This window comes from Macrobrachium rosenbergii, chromosome 25, assembly GCF_040412425.1.
Source record: "Macrobrachium rosenbergii isolate ZJJX-2024 chromosome 25, ASM4041242v1, whole genome shotgun sequence".
NCBI lineage: Eukaryota > Metazoa > Arthropoda > Malacostraca > Decapoda > Palaemonidae > Macrobrachium > Macrobrachium rosenbergii.
In genome coordinates, this window is record NC_089765.1 from 14,913,097 (window position 1) to 14,933,014 (window position 19,918).

Genomic DNA, 19,918 nt, shown 5'->3' on the forward strand with positions numbered 1-19,918 from the left:
TAATACGTATACATCCGCTTATCTGTGCTATGAGGGATTTACATCGTTAGGTTTCAAACACAGTTGCCAATTTTGTGGAAAAGAACAGCAAAATATGAAATACTGATTTCACAAGTATTTTCATCAACGATAATCGGCCGGGGTTTAGATTATGAATTTATGCAGATACAGATAAACATGAGTGTACCGTTATGGTGTATCGTCACAGTAATGTTGTCAAAGTACTGTTACATAGTACTTCGACAAAAACTCAAGGTATCTATAAACATAATCAAATCATGCGGCATAATTGTCAAAAACATTATTCAATTTTCACAAAATTATGAAAGTACAGTTGAAATGGTAAAGGTCATATGAAAATGTAAAAAATTAATAAATGCACTCAATTAGCAGAGGAAAGTGAATAATTTAAATAAAACAGTTGAGCAATGTGCTGGACTGACTGATATTAGGAAAGAAATGTCGAGTATCAAAGAGGCTCTTTGTTAAATGCGTGTTGATGTTCTAATTAGCAATTACTACTCCTTAGAAATTAAACACAAAATGGCAGGAGATGCGGAAAATGCCTGTACAACTGAGATACAATGTTTTGCCCCTCTAGTTCCTGGGAAAGAGGATTAGTGTACCACTCAACAGTGGTTGATGTCAGTGGTCAAAGAAAATGGTGAACGTAAGATGACCACTGAACCCAACATGCATTAATATTAAACCTGTGCTCTGATATATTTATCCATGCATATTTTCCCACAGTTTGCATGTCAAATCCTGAAACTAACTGACACTGTATATTTGCAGATTACGGAGGCAACGTACTCAAACACAGCGACGGGTCTTCCGTAACGATCCGAAAAGATGCCAGCCTCGCACTAACAGAAGACGGGAAATCCCAAGACCATGTGGAAAGGACGGAGACGAGGGACCGCGTCAGGCAGAAATTGAAATGGGTCTTGGAGTCGTTGAGGAACAAGAACAGGACACGTAGGAAGCGATCGACAGACTTCTCCGACGTTTCCTTCGACTCAACTTCAGGTATTTTGACCCTACGACCGTATTGCACGGGTGGGCATTTAAGTGGCAGTGTGTCCTATGTCACACAGACACTGATAGAAGATTTCCGCATGTCAGCTGTGGAAAAGTCCAACACATACGACTGTCTGAACAGGATGATAAACCAGGTGGCATCTGCCAATGTTGCGGGCTACTTTGGCGACTCTGAAGACAAGCAAGCCTTTGAAGAGCTTCTTCAGGAGGTGATTGAAGAAAGTGAACCCAGGACAACTGACAGTGTTTTGGGAAGTAAGTATTTTTCAAGTTACAAGACAGTTTTGTTCAAACAGACACCAACAGCAGATTGCAAATGCTTGTCTATATTTGTTGAGAATGGAGGTGATGATCACACATCATTTTCAGATGAACAACAACTCCTTTTCATGACATGTCGTATCTGATGTACCCCCAGGCCTAACCAACAACAACACTTCGGAAGAAAAGAGAAATGGAGTATTAAAAAAGATCAGTATTCTGCGAAATTCAGTGAATGTACTCAGCAGAATGAGCGAAAACATCAAGCACAGGGCTCAAGCATCTTCTGCCGAAACACTTCGCCGACACAGGAGGGAGGCAACATTTGCCATAGGTACCCTTGAAAATGATACACTCACGATTAATCCTTACTGTAATTTCAACCCGGAAAACAAACTTGAGGGAAGTGTCGCCAATGTATTAACACAGGTCATGGATGACCTCAACACTGCGATGTTAACTCTAGATGGTACCATGGAGAGTCTGGTCCGTCTCGAATGTATGGTTATTCTTTCTGAGAATCTCACAGCACTCCTTGAGTCGGGTCAGCTAACCATCACGCAATCCGAAGCGGAGAACTTGACCACTGCTGTGGATACGGCTAATGACACAGCGACTGTACTCGTCTACGGTACCGAAGAGGAGCTTAGTAATTTGACGGCGGAATTGGAGGCAGTCAATAATCAGCTAACAACTTTGTCAGGTAAGTTCTGTCTTTAGTTGTCAATGGAGGGGTAGTTGTAATAAAAAGATAGTGGACAGAAATAAGCACAGACATGCACATCAGAAAAATAGTCATAGAATTTCAATGCAGACATGTAGATTTCTTAGGATTGAAACATTATATTTTTCTTTCCCATGGTGATATTAATCAAGAAATTACCTAAAAAAAATCATACAATTGGAACATATTTCTTTTATATTATATTTTAATGTTGTGACGTACTCCTTTACATTTTAGAACCATTATTTTTACTGATTAGTCTTATTGTACACAGACACCACAACCACTGAGCCCACCACCACTACAGGAGGCCAACCAACTACCACAGGTCTGCTGGAACCACCACTCCAGCAGGTCAGGTCAGCCACCACCACTCCAGCAGGTCAGCCACCCACCTACCCCTATAGGACCCACCACTCCAGCAGGTCAGCCACCCACAACTACACCTCAGGAACCACCACCACCCAGAAGGTCAGCCACCACCACCACTCCAGCAGGTCAGCCACCCACAACTACACCCTCAGGATCAGCCACCCCACCTGACCACTGAGGACCCACCACCACTCCCACCAGGTCACCACTCCAGCAGGTCCACCCACAACTACCACCACTCCAGCAGGTCAGCCACCCGCAACTACACCCTCAGGACCCACCACCACTCCAGCAGGTCAGCCACCCACAACTACACCTGCTGGACACCACCACTCCAGCAAGTCAGCACCACACTACACCCTCAGGACCCACAACCACTCCAGTAGATCAGCCACCTACAACTACACCTGCTGGACCCACCACCACTCCCGCAGGTCAGCCACCCACAACTACACCCACAGGACCCACCACCACTCCAGCAGGTCAGCCACCTACAACTAAACCTACTGGAACCACCACCACTGTAGCAGGCCAGCCACCCACAACTACAGTTGAAGGACCCACCACCACTCCATCAGGTCAGCCACAAACACCAACCCCTACAGGACCTACCACCACTTCAGGAGGTCAGCCACCCACAACTACACCCACAGGACCCACCACCACTCCAGCAGGTCAGCCACCTACAACTAAACCTACTGGAACCACCACCACTCCATCAGGTCAGCCACCCCACAACTACACCTGAAGGACCCACCACCACTCCATCAGGTCAGCCACCAACACCTACACCTGCAGGACCACCACTGGACCCCACCACCACTCCCAGCACCACTCCATCAGCCACCCCACAACTACAGTTGAAGGACCCACACTCCTGGACCACCCACACTACCCCTCACAGGACCACCACCACTCCAGCAGGTCAGCCACCCACAACTACCCCCTCAGGACCCACCACCACTCCAGCAGGTCTGCCACCTACAACTACACCTGCTGGACCCACCACCACTCCTGCAGGTCAGCCACCCACAACTACACCCTCAGGACCCACCACCACTCCAGTAGGTCAGCCACCTACAACTACACCTACTGGAACCACCACCACTGTAGCAGGCCAGCCACCCACAACTACAGTTGAAGGACCCACCACCACTCAAGCAGGTCAGCCACCAACACCTACCCCTACAGGACCTACCACCACTCCAGCAGGTCAGCCACCCACAACTACATCTGCAGGACCCACCACCACTCCAGCAGGTCAGCCACCCACATCTACCTGCTGAACCCACCACCACTCCAGCAGGTCAGCCACCCACAACACCACTGTTGAAGGACCCACCACCACTCCAGCAGGTCAGCCACCCACCTACCCCTACAGGACCCACCACCACTCCAGCAGGTCAGCCACCACAACTACACCTTCTGACCTACCACCACTCCACAGCAGGTCAGCCACCTACAACTACACCTACTGGAACCACCACCACTGTAGTAGGCCAGCCACCCACAACTACAGTTGAAGGACCCACCACCACTCCAGCAGGTCAGCCACCATCACCTACCCCTACAGGACCTACCACCACTCAAGCAGGTCAGCCACCCACAACTACATCCTCAGGACCCACCACCACTCCCGCAGGTCAGCCACCCACAACTACAGCTGAAGGGACCCACCACTCACTCCAGCAGGTCAGCCACCTACAACTACACCTGCTGAACTCCACCACCACCCAGGTCAGCCACCCACAACTAGGAGTTGAAGGACCCACCACCACCCAGTAGGTCAGCCTCCCCACACTCCATCCCTGGCTAGAGACCTACCACCACTCCGGTAGTGGTCAGCCACCCACAACTACACCCTGCTGGACTTACCACCACCCAGCAGGTCAGCCGCCCACAACTGGCTAATTCCGCTGGATATACCACCACTCCAGCAGGTCAGCCACCAACAACTACAGTTGAAGGACCTACCCACCAACAGTGGGTCAGCCAACCACACCTACCTCTAAAGGACCTACCACCACTCCAGCAGGTCAGCCACCCACACCTACCCCTACAGGACCTACCACCACTCCGGCAGGTCAGCCACACACAACTACACCTGCTGGACTTACCACCACTCCAGCAGGTCAGCCACCCACAACTACACCTGTTGGACCTACCACCACTCCAGCAGGTCAGCCACCAACAACTACAGTTGAAGGGCCCACCACCACAACAGTAGGTCAGCCACCCACACCTACCCCCACAGAACCTACTCCTCACTACTCCAGCAGGTCAGCCACCCACAACTACCCCCTCAGGACCCACCTCACCACCCAGCAGGTCTGCCACCTACAACTACACCTGCTGGACCCACCACCACCCTGCAGGTCAGCCACCCACAACTACACCCTCAGGACCCACCACCACTCCAGTAGGTCAGCAACCTACAACTACACCTACTGGAACCACCACCCCTGTAGCAGGCCAGCCACCCACAACTACAATTGAAGGACACACCACCACTCCAGCAGGTCAGCCACCAACACCTACCCCTACAGGACCTACCACCACTCCAGCAGGTCAGCCACCCACAACTACATCCTCAGGACCCACCACCACTCACGCAGGTCAGCCACCCACAACTACAGCTGAAGGACCCACCACCACTCCAGCAGGTCAGCCACCCACAACTACACCTCCTGAACCCACCACCACTCCAGCAGGTCAGCCACCCACAACTACAGTTGAAGGACCCACCACCACCCAGTAGGTCAGCCACCCACACCCACTCCTCAGGACCTACCACCACTCCAGCAGGTCAGCCACTCCACAACTACACCTGCTGACTTACCACCACTCCAGCAGGTCACCCACAACTACACCTTCTGACCTACCACCACTCCAGCAGGTCAGCCACCTACAACTACACCCCACTGGAACCACCACCACTGTAGCAGGCCAGCCACCCACAACTACAGTTGAAGGACCCACCACCACCCAGCAGGTCAGCCACCAACACTCCACTCTCACAGGACCTACCACCACCCAGCAGGTCAGCCACCCACAACTACAGTTGAAGGACCCACCACCACCCAGTAGGTCAGCCACCACACCTACCCCTACAGGACCTACCACCACTCAGCAGGTCAGCCACCACAACCACACCTGCTGGACTTACTTCAAATTTACTCCAACAGGTCAGCCACCCACAACTACACCTTCTGGACCTACCACCACTCAGCAGGTCAGCCACCTACAACTACACTTACTGAACCACCACCACTGTAGCAGGCCAGCCACCCACACAACTACAGATGAAGGACCCACCACCACTCCAGCAGGTCAGCCACCCACACCTACACCTGCAGGACCTACCACCACTCCAGCAGGTCAGCCACCCACAACTACATCCTCAGGAACCACCACCGCTCCCACAGGTCAGCCACCCACAACTACAGCTAAAGAACCCACCACCACTCCAGCAGGTCAGCCACTCCATAACTACACCTGCTGAACCCACCACCACTTCAGGTCAGCCACCCACAACTACAGCTGGCTGACCCACCCACCACCCAGCAGGTCAGCCACCCACACACCTACCCCTACAGGACCTACCACCATCCGCCGCAGGTCAGCCACTCCACAACTACACCCTGCTGGACTTACCACCACCCAGCAGGTCAGCCACCAACAACTACAGCTGAAGGACCCACCACCACAACAGTAGGTCAGGCACCCACACCTACCCCTACAGGACCTACCACCACTCCAGCAGGTCAGCAACCTACAACTACACCCTCAGGACCCACCACCACTTCAGCAGGTCTGCCACCTACAACTACACCTGCTGGACCCACCACCACCCTGCAGGGGTCACCCACCACAACTACACCTCACGATCCACCACTACTCCAGTAGGTCAGCCACCTACAATTACTCCTTACTAATACGACCACTGTAGCAGGCCAGCCACCCACAACTACAGTTGAAGGACCCACCACCACTCTAGCAGGTCAGCCACTAACACCTACCCCTACAGGACCTACCACCACTCCAACAGGCCAGCCACCCACAACTACATCCTCAGGACCCACCACCACTCCCACAGGTCAGCCACTCACAACTACAGCTGAAGAACCGCATCACCACTCCAGCAAGTCAGCCACTCACAACTACACCTGCTGCACCCACCACCACCCAGCAGGTCAACCACCCACAACCACAGTTGAAGGACCCATCACACCACTCCAGTAGGTCAGCCACCACACCTACCCCTACAGGACCTACGACCACTCCAGCAGGTCACACACAATAACCACACCTGCTGGATCTACCACCACCCCAGCAGGTCAGCCACCCACAACTACACCTTCTGACCTACCACCACCCAGCAGGTCAGCCACCTATAACTACACCTACTGAACTACCACCACTGTAGCAGGCCAGCCACCCACAACTACAGCTGAAGGACCCACCACCACTCCAACAGGTCAGCCACCAATACCTACTCCCTAGACCTACCTTCACCAATTCGCAGGTCAGCCACCCATAACTACATCCTCAGGGACCCACCACCACTCCCGTAGGTCAGCCACCCACAACTTCAGCTGAAGGACCCACCACCACCCAGCAGGTCAGCCACCAACAACTACACCTGTTGAACTCCACCACCACTCAGCAGGTCAGCCACCCACAACTACAGTAGAAGGACCCACCACCACCCAGTAGGTCAGCCACCCACACTCCACCTCCCTACAGGACTACCACCACCGGTAGGTCAGCCACCCACAACTACAGTTGAAGGACCCACCACCACTCCAGCAGGTCAGCCACCCACAACTACACCTTCTGGACCTACCACCACTCCAGCAGGTCAGCCACCCACAACTACAGTTGAAGGACCCACCACTACAACAGTAGGTCAGCCACCCACACCTACCCCTACAGGACCTACCACCACTCCAGCAGGTCAGCCACCCACAACTACACCTGCTGGACTTACCACCACCCCAGCAGGTCAGCCACCCACACCTACCCCTACAGGACCTACCACCACTCCAGCAGGTCGCCACCTACAAGTACACCCTTAGGACCCACTCCACCACTCCAGAAGGTCAGCCACCCACAACTACACCTGTTGCACTTACCACCACCCAGCAGGTCAGCCACCCGCAACTACACCATTGTATTCACCACCACCCAGGCAGGTCACACCACAACTACACCCTTAGGACCCACCACCACTGTAGCAGGCCAGCCACCCACAACTACACCCTCAGGACCCACCACCACTCCAGCAGGTCAGCCACCTACAACTTCACCTACTGGAACCACCACCACTGTAGCAGGCCAGCCACCAACAACTACAGTTGAAGGACCCACCACCACTCCAGCAGGTCAGCCACCCACACCTACCCCTACAGGACCTACCACCACTCCAGAAGGTCAGCCACCCACAACTACACCTCTCAGGACCCACCACCACCCAGGTCACACCACAACTACACCTGCTGGACTCTACCACCACTCCCAGCAGGTCAGCCACCCACAACCACAATCGGCCAGGACCCACCACCACTCCAGCAGGTCAGCCACCCACAAATACACCTGCTGGACCCACCACCACTCCTGCAGGTCAGCCACCCACAACTACACCCTTAGGACCCAGCACCACCCCAGTAGGTCAGCCACCTACAACTACACCTACTGGAACCACCACCACTGTAGCAGGCCAGCCACCCACACCTACCCCTACAGGACCTACCAGCACTCCAGCAGGCCAGCCACCCACAACTACAGTTGAAGGACCCACCACCACTCCAGCAGGTCAGCCACCCACACCTACCTCACAGACCTACCACCACTCCAGCAGGCCAGCCACCCACAACTACAGCTGGAAGGACCCACCACCACCAAGCAAGTCAGCCACCAACACCTACTCCCTACAGGACCTACCACCACTCCAGCAGGTCAGCCGCCACCCACAACTACAGCTGAAGGACCCACCACCACTACAGCAGGTCAGCCACTCACACCACACCTGCTGAACCCACCACCACTCCAGCAGGTCAGCCACCCACAACTAAAGTTGAAGGACCCACCACCACCCAGCAGGTCAGCCACCCACACCTACCCCTACAGGACATACCACCACTCCAGCAGGTCAGCCACTAATAACCACACCTGCTGGACCTACCACCACTCCAGCAGGTCAGCCACTCCACAACTACACCTGCTGGACTTACCACCACCCCAGCAGGTCAGCCACCATAACGAGCACCTACTTCGGTACCACCACCACTGCAGCAGGCCAGCCCCCACAACTACAGCTGAAGCTGACCCACCACCACTCCCGCAGGTCAGCCACCAACAATCACCCTCACAGGACCTACCACCACTCCAGGCAGGTCAGCCACCCACAACTACACATCCTCAGGACCCACCACCACTAACGCAGGCTTCAGCTTTCTCACCCACAACTACAGCTGAAGACCCACCACCACCCAACAGGTCAGCCACCAGCAACCACACCTGCTGAACCCACCACTCACCTGCAGGTCAGCCACCCACAACTATAGTTGAAGGACTCCACCACCACTCCAGTAGGTCAGCCACCCACACCTACCCCTACAGGACCTACCACAACTCCGGCAGATCAGCCATACCCACAACTACACCTGCTGGATCTCTACCACCACTCCAGGTCAGCCAATTACAAATACACCTGCTGGACTTACCACCACTCCAGCAGGTCAGCCACCCACACCTAGCCCTACAGGACCTACCACCACCCAGCAGGTCAGCCACCCAGAACTACACCCACAGGACCCACCACTCACCACTCCAGCAGGTCTGCACTCACAACTACACCTGCTGACCCACCACCACTCCTGCAGGTCAGCCACCCAGCCAACTATACCTCAGATCCACCACCACTCCAGTAGGTCAGCCCCTCACAACTACACCTACTGAAACCACCACCACTATAGCAGGCCAGCCACCCACAACTACAGTTGAAGGACCCACCACCACTCAAGCAGGTCAGCCACCTACAACTACACTTACAGGACCTACCACCACTCCAGCAGGTCAGCCACCCACAACTACATCCTCAGGACCCACCACCACCCTGCAGGTCAGCTGACTCCACAACTACAGCTGAAGGACCCACCACCACTCCAGCAGGTCAGCCACTCATAACCACACCTGCTGAACCCACCACCACCCAGCAGGTCAGCCACCCACACAACTACAGCTGAAGGACCCACCACCACTCCAGTAGGTCAGCCACCCACACCTACCCCTACAGGACCTACCACCACTCCACCAGGTCAGCCAATTGACAACTACACCTGCTGGACTTACCACCACTCCAGCAGCAGGTCAGCCACCACAACCACACCTTCTGGACCTACCACCACTCCAGCAGGTCAGCCACCTACAACTACACTTACTGAAATCCACCACTGTAGCAGGCCAGCCAAATTCACAACTACAGTTGAAGACCCACCACCACTCCAGCAGGTCAGCCACCAACACCCACTCCCTACACAGGACCTACCACCACCCAGCAGGTCAGCCACCCACAACTACATCCTCAGGACCCACCACCACTCTCGGCAGGTCAGCCACCCACAACTACAGCTGAAAGCCCTGCCACCACTCCAGCAGGCCAGCCACTACAACCACCTGCTGAACCCACCACCACTCCAGCAGGTCAGCCTCCCCACAACTACAGTTGAAGGACCCATTGGAACTACCCAGTAGGTCAGCCACCCACACCTACCCCTACAGGACCTACCACCACCCAGCAGGTCAGTCACCCATTAACTACATTTGCTGGACTTACCACCACCCAGCAGGTCAGCACTCCACAACAACACCTGCTGACCTACCACCACCCAGCAGGTCAGCCACCAACAACTACAGTTGAAGGACCCACCACCACAACAGGTCAGCCACCCACACCTACCTCAACAGGACGTACCACCACTCCAGCAGGACAGCCACCCACAACTACGCCCTTAGGACCCACCACCACTCCAGCAGGTCTGCCACCTACAACTACACCTGCTGGACCCACCACCACTCCTGCAAGTCAGCCAACCACAACTACACCCTTGGGACCCACCACCACTCCAGTAGGTCAGCCACCTACAACTACACCTACTGGAACCACCACCACTGTAGCAGGCCAGCCACCCACAACTACAGTTGAAGGACCCACCACCACTCAAGCAGGTCAGCCACCAACACCTACCCCTACAGGACCTACCACCACTCCAGCAGGTCAGGCACCCACAACTACATCCTTAGGACCCACGACCACTCCCGCAGGTCAGCCACCCACAACTACAGCTGAAGGACCCACCACCACTCCAGCAGGTCAGCCACCTACAACTACACCTGCTGAACCCACCACCACTCCAGCAGGTAAACCACCCACAACTACAGTTGAAGGACCCACCACCACCTGTAGGTCAGCCACTCCACACCTAACCCTACAGGACCTACCACCACCCAGCAGGTCAGCCACCCACAATTACGCCTTCTGGACCTACCACCACCCAGCAGGTCAGCCACTCCACAACTGGCACCTACTGAACCACCACCACTGTAGCAGGCCAGCACCCACAACTACAGTTGAAGGACCCACCACCACTCCAGCAGGTCAGCCACCAACACCTACCCCTACAGGACCTACCACCACTTCAGCAGATCAGCCACCCACAACTACATCCTCAGGACCCACCACCACTCCCGTAGGTCAGCCACCCACAACTACAGCTGAAGGACCCACCACCACTCCAGCAGGTCAGCCACCTACAACTACACCTAGTGAACCCACCACCACTCCAGCAGGTCAGCCACCCACAACTACAGTTGAAGGACCCACCACCACTCCAGTAGGTCAGCCACCCACACCTACCCCTACAGGACCTACCACCACTCCGGCAGGACAGTCACCCACAACTACACCTGCTGGACTTACCACCACTCCAGCCGGCCAGCCACCCACAACTACACCTGCTGGACCTACCACCACTCCAGCAGGTCAGCCACCAACAACTACAGTTAAAGGACCCACCACCACAACAGTAGGTCAGCCACCGACACCTACCCCTACAGGACCTACCACCACTCCAGCAAGTCAGCCAACCACAACTACACCCTCAGGACCCACCACCACTCCAGAAGGTCAGCAACCCACAACTACACCTGCGACCCACCACCACTCCAGCAGGTCAGCCACCCCACAACTACACCTGCTGGACCACCACCACCAGCAGGCCAGCCACCCACAACTACAGTTGAAGGACCCACCACCACTCCAGCAGGTCAGCCACCCACCTACACCTACCAGCTGGACCCCTACCACCCACTCCAGCAGGTCAGCCACCCCACCTACCACCTGCAGGACCCACCACCACTCCAGCAGGTCAGCCACCCACAACTACATCTGAAGGACCCACCACCACTCCAGCAGGTCAGCCACCTCAACTACACCTGCTGGAACCCACCACCACTCCAGCAGGTCAGCCACCCCCCAGCTACCTGTTGAAGGACCCACCACCACTCCAGTAGGTCAGCCACCCACACCTACCCTCAGGACCTACCACCACTCCAGCAGGTCAGCCACCCACAACTACACCTGCTGGACTTACCACCACTCCAGCAGGTCAGCCACCCACAACTTCCTCCTGCTGGACTTACCACCACCCAGCAACCCAGGTCAGCCACCACACCTACACCTTCAGGACCTACCACCACAACAGCAGGTCAGCCACCCACAACTACCCCTCAGGACCCACCACCACTCCAGCAGGTCAGCCACCCAGCAACTACACCTGCTGGACCCACCACCACTCCCTGCAGGTCAGCCACCCACAACCACACCCTGGACCACCACCACTCCAGCAGGTCAGCCACCCACAACTACACCCTACAGGACCCACCACCACTCCAGCAGGTCAGCCACCCACAACTACAGCTGAAAGGACCCACCACCACTCCAGCAGGTCAGCCACCCACCTACCTACACCTACCGCTGGACCCACCACCACCCACCACCACTCCAGCAGGTCACCCCACAACTGCTGAAGGACCCACCACCACTCCAGCAGGTCAGCCACCCCACAACTACACCTGAAGGACCCACCACCACTCCAGCAGGTCAGCCACCCACACCTGCCCCTACAGGACCTACCACCACTCCAGAAAGCAGGTCAGCCACCCACAACCCCTGCTGGACCTACCACCACTCCAGCAGGTCAGCCACCCCACAACTACACCTGCTGGACACCACTGCAGGACCACCAACTACACCCCTACCACCACTCCAGCAGGTCAGCCACCCACAACTACACCTGAAGGGAACCACCACCACTCCCGCAGGCCAGCCACCCCAACTACCTCTGACAGGACCTGCCACCACCAGCAGGTCAGCCACCCACACCCCACTACACCACTCCAGGACCCACCACCACTCCTCAGGACACCACCACTCCCGATCAGCCACCCACAACTACACACTGAAGGACCCACCACCACTCCTGCCAGGTCAGCCACCCAACTACACCCTCTGGACCCACCACCACCAGCAGGGTCAGCCAGTTGAAGGACCACCACCACTCAGTAGGTCAGCCACCCACACCCTACAGGACTGCCACCACTCCTGGACCACAACCACACCTGCTGGACTTACCACCACTCCAGCAGGTCAGCACCCACCCACAACTACAGTTGCAAGCCACCAACAACTACAGGACCCACCACCACTCAAGAAGGTCAGCCACCACACCTACTCCCTACAGGACCTGCCACCACTTTGCAGGTCAGCCACCCACAACTACACCCTCCAGGACCCACTACCTGCTGGTTTTACTTTTTCCAGCAGGACAGCCACCCACTACTACACTGAAGGACCCACCCACCACTCCCAGAAGGTCAGCCACCCACAACTACACCTGCTGGACCCACACCACTCAGCAGGTCAACCACCAACAACTACACCTTCTGGACCCACCACCACTCCAGTAGGCACAGCCACAACTACACAACCCCACAGTCACCTGCCACCCACTCCACAGGTCAGCCACCCACACCTACCCCTGACAGGACCCACCACCACTCCAGCAGGTCAGCCACCACAACTACATCCTGCTGGACCCACCACCACTCCAGCAGGTCAGCCACCCACAACTACAGTTGAAGGACCCACCACCACTCCAGCAGGTCAGCCACCTTTCTCCTACCCCTGAAGGAACCCACCACCACTCCAACAGGTCAACCACCCACCCCAGGACCCACACCACTCCAAGGGAGCCACCCCACAGCAGGTCACCACCAACACCTACCCTAGGACCTCCCACTCCACAGACAATACACCTGCTGGACCCACCACCACCCAGCAGGTCAGCCACCCAACTACACCTGCTGGACCCACCACCACTCCAGCAGGTCAGCCACTCCAACAGCTACACCTTGAAGGACCTCACAGGAACCACCCACAACTACAGTTGAAGGACCCACCCCACCTCAGCCACCCACCTACCCCTACAGGACCTACACCACTCCGGCAGGTCAGCCACCCACAACTTACACCTGCTGGACCCACCACCACTCCCAGAGGTCAGCCACCCACAACTACATCCTCACCCACATACTGCACCTTCTGACCCACCACCACTCCAGCAGGTCAGCCACCCACAACTACCCCTTCAGGACCCACCACCACTCCAGCAGGTCAGCCACCCACACCTACCCCCTTCAGGACCCACCACCACTCCAGCAGGTCAGCCACCCCACAACTGCTGGACTTACCACCACTCCAGAAGGTCAGCCACCACAACTACACCCTGAAGGACCACCACCACTCCAGTGGTCAGCCACCAACACCCACAGTTGAAGGACCCACCACCACTCAAGCAGGTCACCACCCACAACTACACTTCAGGACCCACCACCACTCCCGCAGGTCAGCCACCCACACCTGAGGAAAGGACTGGGTCAGCCACCCACCTACAACACACCTGCTGGACCCACCACCACTCCAGCAGGTCAGCCACCACAACTACACCTGCTGGACTTACCACCACTCAAGCAGGTCACCCACAACACCACTCCAGCAGGTCAGCCACCCACAACCACACCTGCTGGACCCACCACCACTCCAGCGGGTCAGCCACCCACCTACACCTGGGACCTACCACCACTCCAGCAGGTCAGCCACCCACAACTACACCCTCTGGACCTACCACCACTCCAGCAGGTCAGCCACCCACAACTACACCTGTCTGGACCCACAATACCACCACCCAGCAGGTCAGCCACCACAACTACACCTTCTGGACTTACCACCACTCCAGCAGGTCAGCCACCACAACTACACACTTGGACCCACCACCACTCCAGAGGTCAGCCACCCACAACTACACCTGAAGGGACCCACCACCACTCCAGCAGGGTCAGCCACCACAACTACACCGTCAGGACCCACCACCCCCAGTGGGTCAGCCACCCACAACTACACCTTCTGGACCCACCACCACTCCAGCAGGTCAGCCACCAACAACTACATCTGACAGGACCCACCACCACTCCAGCAGGTCAGCCACCTGACCTACACCTTCTGGGACCCACCACCACTCCAGCAGGTCAGCCACAACTACACCTGCTGGACCCACCACCACTCCAGCAGGTCAGCCACCCACACCTTGAACCACCACAGGACAGGACCACCCACAACACCCCCTACAGGACCACCACCAGCAGGTCAGCCACCCACAACTACACCTGCTGGACTTACCACCACTCCAGCAGGTCAGCCACCCACAACTACACCTGCTGGACCTGCAGGTCAGCCACCAACAACTACAGTTGAAGGACCCACCACCACAACAGGTCAGCCACCCACACACCTACCCTACAGGACCTACCACCACTCCAGCAGGTCAGCCACCCACAACTACGCCCACTCAGAGCCCACCACCACTCCAGCAGGTCAGCCACCTACAACTACACCTGCTGGACTTACCACCACCCTGCAGGGTCACCACCCACAACTACACCCTGGACCCACCACCACTCCAGTAGGTCAGCCCTACAACTACACTACTGGAACCACCACCACTGTAGCCAGGCCAGCCACCCACAACTACAGTTGAAGGACCCACCACCACTCAAGCAGGTCAGCCACCCCACACCTGCCCCTAAGGACCTACCACCACTCCAGCGGGTCAGCCACACAGCTACCCTCAGGACCACCACTTTACAGGTCAGCCACCCACAACTTGAGAGGACCCACCACCACTCCAGCAGGTCCAGCCACCCACAACTACACCTGCAGGACCCACCACCACTCCAGCAGGTCAGCCACCCACACTACAGTTGAAGGACACCACCACTGCTAGGACCCACCACCACTAACCAGGTCAGCCACCCACAACGCTACACCTGCTGGACTTGGGACCCACCACCACCACTCCAGCAGGTCAGCCACCTACAACCCCTGAACCTGAACCTACCCACCACTCAGTTGAAGGTCAGCCACCACCACAACTACACCTGCCCCTGGACCCACCACCACTCCAGCAGGTCAGCCACCCCACAACTACACCTTCAGGACCCCACCACTCCAGCAGGTCAGCCACCCACAACTACACCTGCTGGAACCACCACCACTGGCCCCTACAACTACACCTGCTGAACCCACCACCACTCCAAGGGTCAATACCCACAACTACGGTTGAAGGACCACCACTCAAGCAGGTCAGCCACCACCTACCCCTGCAGGACCTACCACCACTCCAGCAGGTCAGCCACCCACACCTCACCTGGTCCCTCCAGGACCCACCACCACTCCCTGCAGGTCCAGCCACCCCACCAACTACAGCTTGAGAAGGACCCACCACCACAATAGCAGGTCCATGCCACCTACAACTACACCTGCTGGACCTACCACCACTCCAGCAGGTCAGCACCCACAACTACCACCACCACTCAAGGACCCACCACCACTCCACCACTCTAGGTCAATACCCACACCTACCCCTACAGGACCTGCCACCACTCCAGCAGGTCAGCCACCACACCCCTGGGACCACCACCACTCAGGTCAGCCACCCACAACTACACCTGCTGGACCTATCACCACTCCAGCAGGTCAGCCACCCACAACTACACCTTCTGGACCTACACCACCACTCAGGACCACCACCACAATAGTAGGCCAGCCACCACACCTTGAAGGACCACCACCACTCAGGACCACCACCACCCCTCAGGACCTACCACTCCAGAAAGGTCAGCCACCCACAACTACACCCCTCCAGGACCCACCACCACTCCCGGCTGGTCAGCCACCCACAACTGCTTGGACCCAACCACCCCAGCTGGTTACCACTCAGTAGGTCAGCACCACTCCACCTACCCCTACAGTTGGACCCACCACCACTCCAGCAGGTCAGCCACCAACACCTACCCCCCCTTCTGGACCTACCCACTCCCGGAGGTCAGCCACCCCACATCACACCTGCTGGACTTACCACCACTCCAGCAGGTCAGCCACCCACAACTACACCTTCTGGACCTACTACCACTCAGCAGGTCATCCAGCTACACCCTCAGGACAACTACATCAGCCACCCACAACTACCACCCACACTGTACTGTAGGTCCCAGCCACCCACAACTACAGTTGAAGGACCACCACCACTCCAGCAGGTCAGCCACCAACACTACCCCTACAGGACCTACCACCACTCCAGCAGGTCAGCCACCCACAACTACATCCTTGGACCCACACCACCACTCCCAGCTGGTCAGCCACCCTGGTTTCACAACTACAGCTGAAGGACCCACCACCCACTCCAGCAGGTCAGCCACCACAACAACTACACCTGCTGAACCCACCCTACCAACTCCAGGAACCAGATCAGCCACCCACAACCACAGTTGAAGGACCCACCACCACTCCAGTGGGTCAGCCACCCACCTACCCCTACAGGACCACCACCACTCCAGCAGGTCAATACCCACAACTACACCTGCTGGACCCACCACCACTCCAACGGGTCAGCCACCCACAACTACACCTGCTGGACCACCACCACCACTCCAGCAGGTCAACCACCCACAACTACACCTTCAGGACCCCACCACCACCACTCAGAAAGGTCAGCCCACAGCTACCCCTGGGACCACCACCACTCCAAGCAGGTCAGCCACCTAACACCCTCAGGGCCACCACTGCTGGTCACCACCACAACTACACCTGCTGGACCCACTCTGGGTCAGCCACCACAACTACACCCTGAAGGACCCACCACCACTCCAGCAGGTCAGCCACCTGCTACACCTTGAAAGGACCCACCACCACTCCAGTAGGTCAGCCACCCACACCTACCCCTACAGGACCTACCACCACTCCAGCAGGTCAGCCACCCACATATACACCTTCTGGACCTACCACCACTCCAGCAGGTCAGCCACCCACATCTACACCTTCTGGACTTACCACCACTCCAGCAGGTCAGCCACCCACAACTACACCTTCTGGACCTACCACCACTCCAGCAGGTCAGCCACCTACAACTACCTGCTGGACCCACCACCACTGTAACAGGCCAACCACCCACAACTACAGTTGAAGGACCCACCACCACTCCATCAGGTCAGCCACCAACACCTACCCCTACTGGGGACCCCTACCACTCCAGACACCACCCCACAACTCATCTTCAGGACCACCACCACTCCGCGGGTCAATACCCACAACTACAGCTGGACTTCCCACCCACCACTCCCAGCAGGTCAGCCCCCACAACTACACCTTCTGGACCCACCACCACTCCAGCAGGTCAGCCACCTACAACTACACCTTCTGAACCACCACCACTCAAGCAGGTCTCCACCCACAACTACAGTTACCAGGACCACCACTCTCCAGCAGGTCGCCACCCGGCTACACCTGCTGGACCTAGCACCACTCCCTGCAGGTCAGCCACCCACAACTACAGCAGGACCCACCACCCTCTCCAGCAGGTCCCACAACTACAGCTGAAGGACCCACCACCACTCCAGTAGGTCACCACCCACAGGTCGGACCTACCCCACTCCAGCACACCCTGGACCTACCACCACCCAGGGTCAGCCCACCACAACTACAGTTGAAGGACCCACCACCCACTCCAGCAGGTCAGCCACCCACCACTTGCTGGACCCCACACGCTGGGACACCTACCTTGACCCACTCCATCAGGGTCAGCCACCAACACCCTGCCCCTACCGGACCTACCACCCTGCTGGTCACCTACATCACCCACCACCAGCAGGTCAGCCACCCACTACACCCCTGCAGGACCTACCACTCCAGCAGGTCAGCCACCCACAACTACAGTTGAAGGACCCACCACCACAATAGCAGGTCAGCCACCCCACACCTACCCCTACACACTCCACCACCACTCCGCAGGTCAGCCACCCAACTACACCTGCTCAGGACCACCACTCCAGAAGCCACCCACTGCCGCCACCTGCTGGTCGGCCACCACAACTGCTTGAAGGACCACCACCACACTACACTCACACCTACCCCTACTGGACCTACCACCACTCCAGCAGGTCAGCCACCAGGTCAGGACCACAACCACTCCAGCAGGTCACGGCCTACAACTACCTGCTGGACCCACCACCACTCCTGCAGGTCAGCCCCACAATTACACCGCAACCCTGCCACCACTCCAGGACCACCTCAACTACACCTACTGGAACCACCACCACTGCCAGCCACCCACAACTCAGGACCCACCACCACTCCAAGCTCAGCCACCAGCACCCCTGCGGGACCACCACCACTCCAGGTCAGCCACCCACACCTACATCCTACAGGACCTACCACCACTCCAGCAGGTCAGCCACCCCACATATACAGCTGAAGGACCCACCACCACTCCAGCAATTCAGCCACCCAACTTCCTGCTGACCCACCACCACTCGGCAGCAGGTCAGCCACCCACCCACAGTTGAAGGACCCACCACCACTCCAGTAGGTCAGCCACCCACCACCTACCTACAGGACCTACCACCACTCCAGCAGGTCAGCCACCCTGGACTTACACCTGCTGGACTTGCACTCACTCACAGGTCAGCCACCCACAACTACACCTGCTGGACCTGCCACCACTCCAGCAGGTCAACCACCCACAACTACACCCTGAAGGACCCACCACCACTCCATCAGGGTCAGCCACCAACACTCTACAGGTCGGCCACCAGCACCTACCTACAGGACCCTGCACTACTCCAGCAGGTCAGCCACCCACAACTACATCCTCAGGACCCACCACTCCCTGCAGGTCAGCCACCCCTAACTACAGCTGAAGGACCCACCACCACTCCAGCAGGTCAGCCACCTACAACTACGCCTGCTGACACCCTTCTGAACCCACCACCACCCAGTTGAAGGTCAGCCCACCCACACCTACCCACAGTTGAAGGGACCACCACCACCCAGTAGGTCAGCTTCTGGAC

The 19,918-nt window shown here is 57.2% G+C and overlaps 1 protein-coding gene across 1 annotated transcript; it reads left to right on the top strand.

The window, feature by feature from the left end:
* Positions 1-1,551: 1,551 nt before the first annotated feature.
* On the top strand, positions 1,552-19,850 carry LOC136852174 (mucin-2-like). The gene is made up of 23 exons (XM_067126618.1): positions 1,552-2,005; positions 2,301-2,497; positions 2,673-3,120; positions 3,419-3,562; positions 3,705-3,944; positions 4,383-4,625; positions 4,774-4,965; positions 5,584-5,871; positions 6,066-6,300; positions 7,068-7,464; positions 7,590-7,830; positions 8,021-8,212; positions 8,335-8,896; positions 9,619-9,910; positions 10,249-11,630; positions 11,725-11,967; positions 12,263-12,510; positions 12,698-13,621; positions 15,245-15,481; positions 16,157-16,793; positions 17,727-17,965; positions 18,060-18,384; positions 19,532-19,850. Exons 1-23 carry the CDS (start codon positions 1,552-1,554, stop codon positions 19,848-19,850), a joined length of 8,679 nt encoding a protein of 2,892 aa, XP_066982719.1.
* Positions 19,851-19,918: the final 68 nt, after the last annotated feature.